The 10,541-nt window shown below is 53.0% G+C and overlaps 1 protein-coding gene across 3 annotated transcripts; it reads left to right on the top strand.

The window, feature by feature from the left end:
• The first annotated feature begins 682 nt into the window (after positions 1 to 682).
• Positions 683 to 9,634, top strand: Keap1 (kelch like ECH associated protein 1). Of its 3 annotated transcripts, none has more exons than XM_050125490.1 (6): positions 694 to 860; positions 2,103 to 2,788; positions 5,371 to 6,056; positions 7,368 to 7,573; positions 7,891 to 8,067; positions 8,446 to 9,634. In XM_050125490.1, the coding sequence occupies exons 2-6, from the start codon at positions 2,150 to 2,152 to the stop codon at positions 8,610 to 8,612; spliced, it is 1,875 nt and encodes a 624-aa protein (XP_049981447.1). In that variant the 5' UTR covers positions 694 to 860; positions 2,103 to 2,149; the 3' UTR covers positions 8,613 to 9,634. The 3 variants fall into 3 exon arrangements, with proteins under 3 accessions (XP_049981449.1, XP_049981447.1, XP_049981448.1); XM_050125491.1 differs by lacking the exon at positions 694 to 860 and adding an exon at positions 884 to 1,148; XM_050125492.1 differs by lacking the exon at positions 8,446 to 9,634 and having other exon boundaries at positions 683 to 860; positions 7,666 to 8,032.
• The last annotated feature ends 907 nt before the right edge of the window (positions 9,635 to 10,541 follow it).

Here is a 10,541-nt window from a genome sequence, read left to right on the forward strand (position 1 = left end):
TACAGGGCTGGAGGGACAGCTCAGTGGTTAAGAGCACTGGTTGCTCTTAGAGATGACTCAGGTTTGATTTCCAGCTCCCGCAAGCTCACAACTACCTGCATCTCCAGTTCCAAGGAATCCCAACCTCCGTGGGCACCAAGCATTCATGTGCTGTAATACAAACGTACATACATGCAGGCAAAACACACTCATACATAAAATTAAAAACTGAAAAAAAAGTAAGTTATAAGACTGGAGAGATGGCTCATCATTTAAGAGTACTTGCTGCTCTTGCAGAGGACCAGAGTTCCATGGCGGCCCACAATCACCTGTGACTTCAGAAGGCACTGCATGCGCACGGTATGCAGACATACTGTTATTCTTTTGGCAGGGACCAAAAGAATAACACATACATACAGGCAAAACACCCATACACCCATACACCCAAAGTAAATTACAAATTGAAATAAAAACATTAAAGTTATTTTAAAAGAATATATATAATATATATAATAAATATATGTATATCTCGACCAGGCTGATGGGTCTAGCTGGACCGCGTGGGGTGTGGGAGGGTCCGAGGGTGCAGGAGTACAGACAGCCTAACCCGGAGGCAGGCTCCTAGGGCCGCCCAGACCCACGCCCTGCTCCCTCCGCCCGGCACCTGCAGGAAGGGCTGGAACCGCCTCTGTGTGCCCGCCGTTCGTTTCCGCCCTCCCGCTCCTCCCACGCGTGCCGCCCGCGACCCCGCAGCACTGCTGCCCCAGATCCAAGGCCCCCCGGATCCCCCTCGGCTCCTCCCGGAAGCGTGGCGCGTGGCGGCCCGGCGGCACGGATTGGACGCGTGGCACCAACAGAGACACCCGGGGGGTGGGACGGAGGTGAGCGATCGCCCGCGGAGATGCGGTGGGGAGTCAGCTCCGAGTGCCGTCCGCGGTCGCGCGTGGGGCCGTGCACGTGGTGGGGGGGAGCGCGTGTCCCCCCCAAGTGCGCACCCTGGTCGCTGAGCCCGTCCGCCCGCGTAGGGTGGCGGCCACGGCCGGCGAGTGGAGGGTAGGGGGTCGCCCGCGGCCGGCGCCCCGGGACTCTTATTGTGACAGGGTGGCGCGCTGTGCTTAGTCACCGTGACCCGCGCGGCGGAGGCGGAGGCGGAGCGCGGCCATGGCGGGGTGAGTGCGCCGCACCGGGGCCGGGCCCCGGACCAGGCCCTGCGGGCTCTCCAGGCGTCTGGGCTGCGCCTCCGAGCGACGGGGTGGCCACTCGAACAGGCACCGGGCACCGGGTCGCCGCTGCACAGCCCCCTGCGTAATGCCAGGCCTGAGCTCCGGCAGAGTGTGGTCACGCGTGACAGTCGCTCACTTACTGGGGCCCTTGGAGCATTTCATCGCCCCCCCCACGGTGCTCCAATAGACACAACACGGGGTAGGGGGTGCGGCTCCAGCTGAGCCCCAGAACCTGGGGAGCCAGCTGCAGACCTTCTCTCCACGGCCCCTGGCCCCAGGTCTCCCAGGGTCTCCTCAGTCCCTGCTGCCCACCGTGGGCGGTCCTGATGCCCCACTCTGTCCCAGAACGTGGGCACTTCGTGTTTTCTCTACACACTTGGTTGTATTTTCAGGCCTTCTCTGTCCTCCTGCTCTGTCTAGTACACACTTGGCAGGCTCTCTAAGTTTTGGTGAGGTGTTGAAGAAAGGAGTTTGACTTGTTGGAAGGGAGGGCAGGATGGCTGGGACAGAGGCGTGAGGATGTTGGAAAGGGGCTGACTCCATGGGACTTGGCAGGCCAGAGGTGGGTTTCCACTCTTGGGCTCAGTGAAGGGTGTTGGTTCTGAGCAGAAAGGGACATGATGTGGCGCGTTTCTTAAAGGGGACTTCAGGCTAGCGAGTTGGGGAGAACTTAGTTTGAATGGAGCCGGGTGTGTCCAGTTTACTTGGCTTGGCGAACTGCTCTAGAAACCATTGCATAGCAGATTTTCAAAAAGGAAGACTGGATGGGCATAGTAGCACACACCACAATCCCAGCACAAAGAAGGATCAATAAAAAGAAAGGATCAAAAGGGAAAAGGAAGCATGGCAGGCTCTGGCCTAACCGTGCAGTTCCCAGCCCTGTCTTTTCCCTCCTTCCAGGCCCCTGACTACTAGTGGTGGAACTGTACCTTCTCACCAGGAACCCCATGCAGCCAGAACCCAGGCCTAGCGGGGCTCCCCGCAGCAGCCAGTTCCTGCCTCTAGGGTCAAAGTGCCCCGAGGGGTCAGGGGACGCGGTGATGTACGCATCCACAGAGTGCAAGGCCGAGGTGACGCCCTCCCAGGACGGCAACCGCACCTTCAGCTACACGCTAGAGGACCACACCAAGCAGGCTTTCGGCATCATGAACGAGCTCCGGTTGAGCCAGCAGCTCTGTGATGTGACGCTGCAGGTCAAATACGAAGACACCCCAGCTGCTCAGTTCATGGCTCACAAGGTGGTGCTGGCCTCCTCCAGCCCGGTCTTTAAGGCCATGTTCACCAATGGGCTTCGGGAGCAGGGCATGGAGGTGGTGTCCATTGAAGGCATCCACCCTAAGGTCATGGAGCGACTTATTGAGTTTGCCTACACGGCCTCCATCTCCGTGGGCGAGAAGTGCGTGCTGCATGTGATGAACGGGGCGGTCATGTATCAGATTGACAGCGTGGTCCGAGCCTGCAGCGACTTCCTCGTGCAGCAGCTGGACCCCAGCAACGCCATTGGCATCGCCAACTTCGCCGAGCAGATTGGCTGCACTGAACTTCACCAGCGTGCCCGGGAGTATATCTATATGCACTTCGGGGAGGTGAGTGAGGGCGAGGGCTCAGCTGTCACAAGGAGTCTGGAGGAAGGCCTCTTGGTGTTTTTCCTTCCTCCTGTCCCCCCAGAGGGGCTCATGTAGCTCAGCCTGGCCCTAATCTGGTTATGTAGCTGTCTCAGTTTCCTCAGTACTGGGATTACAGACATTCACTCTCACAGTTGACTGAAGTGGAACCCCGGGCTTTGTGTTTGCTAGGTGAGCAGTCTACCCGCAGAGCCACGGCCCCAGAACTTCATTTTTTGGATTGTCTTCTTTAGGTGTACTGTTGGTTTTGTTTGTTTTTTTGTTTTGGGGGTTTTGTTTGGTTTGTTTCTTTTCTTTCTTTCTTTTTTTTTTGAGATAATGTCTCTTTTTGGAGACAGGTAGACCTGGTTGTCCTGGGACTTGCTCTGTAGACCAGGCTGGCCTGGAATTTACAGAGATCCACCTGCCTCTGCCTCCCAAGTGCTGGGATTAAAGGCGTGTGCCTCCACTGCCCAGTCTGAAACTGTTTTTTAACTCCTGTCCTTGCTGTCATATTCTGAGATCACCACCATACCCTGATAAAGTAAAAATTAATTTTTTTACATTTGTTCACATGTGTGTTTGTACACATGGACAGGCTGGTCTTGTGTGGAGGTCGGAGGACAACTGGCAGGAACTGGTTCTCTCTACCTTATATATGCTTCTAGGGTTAACTCTGGTCATAGGGCTTGGCAGAAAGTGCCTTTACCCACAAAGCCATATTGCTGGACTGTAAACTCAGGTTATGAGCCCCTAATCTGGGAGACCCTAAGAACAGGGAAGATAAGTTCTCACAGTGTGTCAGCAGCCTGCTTTCTCTGGGGTCAGAAGTTGGAACAAGACAGATGTGATGGCCAGTGCTTTTAATCCCAGCACTCTGGAGACAGAGGCTGGTGGATCACTGAGAGTTGTAGGCCACTCTGGGCCACACAGTGAGACCTTACCTGAGAGAGAGAGAGAGAGAGAGAGAGAGAGAGAGAGAGAGAGAGAGAGAGATACAGCCTTGCTTGGTCTTTCTTGGTCTCAGGTAATGTTACTGCTTTCATTTTCATTTCTTAGTGCGGGAAGTCTTCAAGGGAAGGTAAGAGGAAAGTCCCTGGAAACGTCACAGTAAGCAGCACAGGTGGCAGTGACCAGAGAGGCTGTGCCCTGGACATCACAGTCCCCAGATCCCAAGTCTGAAAGGCTCTGTCACCCTCAGGTGGACAGTTCCACACCTGACCTCACAAGATGGGTGGCGGTCAAAACAGGCATAACATGCCTTAGCTGGTGGCAATTGTGTTCCATCCCACAACACATAAACCAGGTGTGTGGCACACACCTTTAATCTTGGCCCAGAGCAGGCAGAGGCAGGCAACTTTATGAGTTGGAGCCAGCCTGCTCTACTACATAGCGAATTCCAGACCACTCCCCAACACACACCCATATGGACCAGCATATATGTATTTTGCTTATTTATTTAGATTTTCGAGACCGCTGGTTTTCATAGCCCAGGCTTGTCTGGAAATTGAGATTCGCATGTGTCAGGGTCCCAAGTGTGAGACCTGAACCACCAGAGCCCACTTGAATTTCTGCTTCGTTCCTGAGGTGTCTATCATCTGTACAAAATAGCCCTGCATCAGAAAAATGCCAGTCTGAGACACAGCCTGTCGGTTGTTTTATATTTTATTTTGGTTTTTGGAGACAAGGTTTCTCTGTGTAACAGCCCTGGCTGTCCCAGAACTCACTCTGTAGATCAGGCTGGCCTGGAACTCACTGAGATCCCCCTGCCTCTGCCTCCCAAGTGCTGGAATTAAAGGCGTATGCCACCACGCTGACCTCCTATAGTTTTTTCTTATTAATTTAAAGTTTTTATTGTATTTATTTAGGGGGCATACATGTGCCACAGTTCATGTGGAGGTCAGAAGACAACTTGCAGAAGTTGATCCTCTCCTTCCATAATATGAATCCTGGGGGTTGAAGTGAAGTCCTCAAAAACTAGCCATTCAACCAAGCAAACAAACCCAGTTCCTTACTGAGCTGGTAAAGGCTCTCACAGCCAAGCCTGAAGACCAATCCCAGGGACCCACATGGAAGGCGAGAAACTATCCACCAGACATGAACTGTGGCATGCTCCACACACATACACAATAAACCAATAAACAAATGTAATTAAAAATACGTTTTGAGAGCAGGTCTTACTATGTAGACCAGTCTGGCTTGGAACTCACAGACGTTCTCCTGCCTCTCCCTTTCAAGTGCTGGGATTAAAGGCCAGACTAGATTCAATTATTTATTTATTTTTGAAACAGGATCTTACAATGTCCTCTTGGCTGGTCTGGAACTGGCTACATAGACCAGGCTGGCCTTGAATTGACAGACATTCTCTTGCCTCTGCCTCCTGAGTGATGGGGGAATTACAGGCGTATGCCACTATGCCTAGATATACATTTTTTTAAAGTTAAAACCCAAATCAAACAATACAGATGCATAAAGAGACCCCACTGTGTGCCCTGTACCCTTTGTGTGGGTGCTAGGCCAGGAGGGCTTCCCAGAGCGCAGCCTCTCACCTGCGCTCCCTGCAGGTGGCCAAGCAGGAGGAGTTCTTCAACCTATCGCATTGCCAGCTGGCCACGCTCATCAGCCGCGATGATCTGAATGTGCGCTGCGAGTCGGAGGTGTTCCACGCGTGCATCGACTGGGTCAAGTACGACTGCCCTCAGCGGCGCTTCTACGTGCAGGCACTGCTGCGGGCCGTGCGCTGCCACGCGCTCACGCCACACTTCCTGCAGACGCAGCTGCAGAAATGCGAGATCCTGCAGGCCGACGCGCGCTGCAAGGACTACCTGGTGCAGATCTTCCAGGAGCTCACGCTGCACAAGCCCACGCAGTCCGTGCCCTGCCGCGCGCCCAAGGTGGGCCGCCTCATTTACACAGCGGGCGGCTACTTCCGACAGTCGCTCAGCTACCTGGAGGCCTACAACCCAAGTGATGGCTCCTGGCTGCGCCTGGCGGATCTGCAGGTGCCACGCAGCGGCCTGGCTGGCTGCGTGGTGGGCGGGCTGCTGTATGCTGTGGGCGGCCGCAACAACTCGCCCGATGGCAACACCGACTCCAGTGCCCTGGACTGCTACAACCCCATGACCAACCAGTGGTCGCCCTGTGCCTCTATGAGCGTGCCGCGCAACCGCATCGGGGTGGGGGTCATAGACGGCCACATCTACGCAGTCGGGGGGTCCCACGGCTGCATCCACCACAGCAGCGTGGAGAGGTGAGCACGGGGTCCCAAAGGGAGGGCACCTGTTCTTCCCACCCCCAGAGGAAGCTGAGCAGATGGCATGTTCATCCTCAGTGTCCAGACTTGGGAAGTACTGGAGGGCTGTCCCAAACCTATAGTAATCGTCAGCACGCTGGGGACTATGGGAATTACCACAATACATGAAATACGTTATGCTAATTGTGTATAATTACGATAAAATGTATCATCAGACCAGGGACGTAGTTCAGTGGTGGGGCACTGGTCCCTGGCTTGCACCCAGTTCTAGGTTCTAACCCCAGTACTGCCAAAAGAGAGAAGGGAAGAAAGAAAAGAGCCAGGGCTGTGACTGGCAGAGCTTTTGCCTAGCACCACATAAGCCTGTAATACCTGTCATCCCAATGCTTGAGAGGTTGAGACAGAAGAATCAGGAATTCAAAGTTGTCTTTGGCTGTATGGCAAATTCAGGGCCAACCTGGGATATAAGAGACCCTGTCTCCAGACAGACAACTATCCCCCACACGTTTAGGGCTTGAAGCAAGGTAGGAAGATGAGAAAAACTGAAAAATATTCCTGGTGCTGGGAATAGAACTTAGGGACTTGTGCATGCTAGGCCAGCCCTCTGCCCCTGATAATCCCACCCCCAACCTGCAAAGGGAATTTTAAACCTATCCCCTAGGGGCCTCTAATGTGTGGTCTGTGAATAGGATGGTGGGGCGATGTGTCACCTTGAGCGGGCCGCTTTCAAGAAGGACAGGGGCACTATTAATAACTCCAGGAACACAGGTATGGACTGGATGCTGCCGGCCATCCGGACGCGTTCACCCCATCTCTGATGATGTTGCTTGGAGGAGTACTGTCTGAGCGGTAGCCTAGTTGTCAGACGTTCTTGGGTTCTGGAGTTGGACACATGCACTGATGTCCCTTGGTGATCCTGAATGTCCTACCCCGCATTTCTGATGTGAAGCCATGAGCTCCGGTGAGGTGAAGCTCACAGACGATGCAGCAAAAAGGGTAAACCTGCTGAGGGACAGGACCTGGCTGTCACTTCCATAGCTGATGTCTGTGAGCCTCAGTTTCTTCCTCTGGAGATGGAGGTGCTAACACCCCTCCCTTGAGAGAAATAAAGCATCAGCCAGCAGGTGCTGCCTGCCTGTCACCCCAGCACTGGGAGGTTCTGGAATTCTGGGCTAGCATGGGCTACACAGCAAGACCCTAGCTCTAAAACAGAGTAAAAAAAAAACAAGTGGTTAGATGGTGGGGCTCATTGTAGGGAGGCCAGCTGTGGTTCCTGGGGTGACCATGGTGGAATCATGTCCTTTGCAGATACGAGCCAGATCGGGATGAGTGGCACTTAGTGGCACCAATGTTGACGCGGAGGATAGGCGTGGGAGTGGCCGTGCTCAACCGCCTGCTGTATGCAGTGGGGGGCTTTGACGGGACCAACCGGCTCAACTCAGCAGAGTGCTACTATCCCGAGAGGAATGAGTGGCGGATGGTCACACCGATGAATACCATCCGAAGTGGGGCAGGTGAGTGGGTGTGCGGAAAAGACCCCACCCAGCCCAGTCTTGGAAGACCGCCCTCCTCTCTTCCATCTTGTTTTGTTTTTGTTTTGAGTCAGGATCAAACAAGACTGTCCTCAGAATCGTTATGTAGCTGAGGATGACTTTGAACTCACGATCCTCCAGCCTGTCCAGCACTGGGATGGCAGGCCTGCTCCTCCACACCAAATTCCAGCTCGATCTCTAAGGGGTTCCTCCTGGAAAGAGTGCTGAGGGAGGAAGGTGGCTCCTGAGGGCCCCCTTAACCCAGGCCTCAGAGTGACTCTCGCTGTGCTTCTGTTTAGGGGTCTGTGTGCTACACAACTGTATCTATGCAGCGGGGGGCTACGACGGGAAGGACCAGCTGAACAGCGTGGAGCGCTACGACGTGGAGACAGAGACCTGGACTTTTGTAGCCCCCATGAAGCACCGACGGAGTGCACTGGGGATTACTGTGCACCAGGGCAGAATCTATGTCCTCGGTGAGGGCTAAGAAGTGGGTCAGGGTGGAAAGGACTCTTGAGTCCATATCTCTTCTTAAGATTCAGTGCTGAGGACGGAACCTGAGGAACACCCGAATGCTTGACAACTGTTCTGTAACTGAGCCAAGCCCCAGCCCTCACTGGGGGATTCTGGGCAGGTGTCTAACACTGAGTCACGCCCCACCACCCTTGCGCCCCCCACACCTCCACCCTGCTTCACTGGGAAGTCTAGGCAAGGGTTCTACCACTGGGCTTCATTCCACCTCATCCCCATGTGTTACAGACGGGTGGCTTCCCTTTCCTGTTTTCTGTTGTCTTCTCATGGGCGTTTGATTGAGTCCTCTGGGGGAGGTGACCATCTCTTCGTTCTCTCTGCAGGAGGCTATGACGGCCACACGTTTCTGGACAGTGTGGAATGCTATGACCCAGACACTGACACCTGGAGCGAGGTGACACGGATGACATCTGGCCGCAGTGGGGTGGGTGTTGCCGTCACCATGGAACCCTGTCGGAAGAAAATTGATCAACAGAACTGTACCTGCTGAAGCACTTGGGTTACCTGAACACTGACAAGTAAGAACAACAGCCCATCCAGACCACCGCTGTCTTTGTACAAAAAGAAAGGAAGGAAGGAAGAGGAAAAGCAAACAAACCCACAATCAGAACACAGGGACAGGAGGCAGCAGAAGAAAGCATCCCTCTCCAGGAAGGGCAGCTAGGATGCCGTGTGAATGACGTTGTGGAAGAGCAGAACTAAATCCATATGCCCGTTTGTCACAGCCCCTGGAGCATCCAAGACAGTCTGCCTGCGGTGCAGTATGGAGGGGCACCCTCACAAGTGAGAGGCCCCTATACCCTCTGGCTGGGGATGAGGCCACCAGCACTCAGACTTCTCTCGGGGGGGCAGGAAAAACAGGGGTCACATGTGTTTTCTTTGGTCCCTACAACTTGGTGATCAAATCTAGGGGACAAGGGGAGAAGGGCCAAGTGAGGCCAAGAGGCTGAGGCTTCCTCAGGAGCTGCAATCCCCAGGGACAAGCCTGCACAGAGAACACTGGGCCTCTACGCCCTGGATAGTTATTTTGTTAAGTAACCCTTTAACTTTCCCATGGAAATTAAAAACGGATTTAGCAGTGGCTTGTACATAGGACCTCAGAGGGCAATGGGATCCCTCAGGGAGAGGCAGCTCTTCGATTGAAATATACTCAGATCTTGATCGGGGCTGGTATTTGAAACCTGTCTGTTTTCTCCGCGTACCATTGTGCATTCTGCTCATATGGGCATCTTGTACCCTCGTGGGCCACAAAGCGTCTATCAGTTTTAGGTGCATTAGAAGCCAATGACCTAACTTTTATGCCACTTCTCCTGGGGCCTCCTGTGTTTTGCTTGACTTTGAGACAAGGTTTCATGTAGCCCAGGATGGCCTTCAGCTCAGATCCTGAACTCCTGATCCTCCCTCCTGCCTCAGCCTCCTGAGAGCTGGGATTACAGTTGTATACCACCAAACCTGGTTCCTGCTTGTCCTTTTTGTACCCAGGCAGCAAAATAAAGATTTCTGGGACCTTGAGTGTGGCTCAGTGGATAGAGAGCTCACGTAGCACGCATGAAGTCCTGGGTACCATTCCCAGCACATATAAACCTTGCTGACCCACACCTGTGGTCACAGCAGAGGAGGCAGAAGCAGGAGGGTGAGTTCAGAGTCATGTGAGTGCACAGCCAGCTCAAGGCCAGCCTGACCTACATGAGACCTTGCCTCAAAGATAATAGTAATAATTGTATTTTATACACTCACATATATGTGTGTGTATGACACATACATACACACACTTGATTTTTCAAGACAGTGTTTTCCTGACTGCCCTGAAACTAGCTACATCTCAGAGATCCACCTGCTTCTGCCTCCCAAGTGCTGGAATTAAAAGCATTCACTCTTGTTAATACTTTTACTTATTTTATTTATTTTTGTTTTTCAAGACAGGATTTCTCTGTGTAGCAGCCCTGGCAGTCCTAGAACTCACTCTGTAGACCAGACTGGCATCAAACTCACAGAGATCCACTTGCCTCTGCCTTCTGAGTGTTGGGATTAAAGGCGTGCTCCATCGTTCCCAACTAATAATATTTTTTGTTTGTTTGCTTCTTTTTTCTTTTTTTAATTTATTTTTTATTTTATCTGCTTTGGTGTTTTAGCCATGGGTGTTGGAGTTACAGTTGTGAACTACCATGTAGGGGCTGGGAATTGAACCCAGGTCCTCTGGAAGAACAGCCAGTGCTCTTAACTGCTAAGCCATCTCTCCAGCCCTAATCAGCTGGTAATATTTTTAAAAGCATAGAAGAACAGAAGTTCAAGGTCATCCTCAGCTACATAGGAAGTTGGAGACTATATGAGACAAGTTCAACAAATTTCAGGAGCTGGAGATAGCTTAGCAGTGAACGGCACTTGTGCTTCCCTCTAAGCACAAGTTTAGTTCCTTGGC

The sequence above is a fragment of the Alexandromys fortis genome, unplaced genomic scaffold, assembly GCF_014885135.2.
Source record: "Alexandromys fortis isolate MF-2015 unplaced genomic scaffold, M_Fortis_MF-2015_v1.1 scaffold_242, whole genome shotgun sequence".
Lineage (NCBI taxonomy): Eukaryota > Metazoa > Chordata > Mammalia > Rodentia > Cricetidae > Alexandromys > Alexandromys fortis.

Bases quoted from the DNA above. Each gene is read 5' to 3' on its own strand.
- Keap1 (XM_050125490.1), top strand. From the start codon at position 2,150: ATGCAGCCAGAACCCAGGCCTAGCGGGGCTCCCCGCAGCAGCCAGTTC. The intron at 2,789-5,370 runs GTGAGTGAGGGC...CGCTCCCTGCAG, and splicing joins TCTATATGCACTTCGGGGAG to GTGGCCAAGCAGGAGGAGTT. The intron at 7,574-7,890 runs GTGAGTGGGTGT...GCTTCTGTTTAG, and splicing joins TACCATCCGAAGTGGGGCAG to GGGTCTGTGTGCTACACAAC.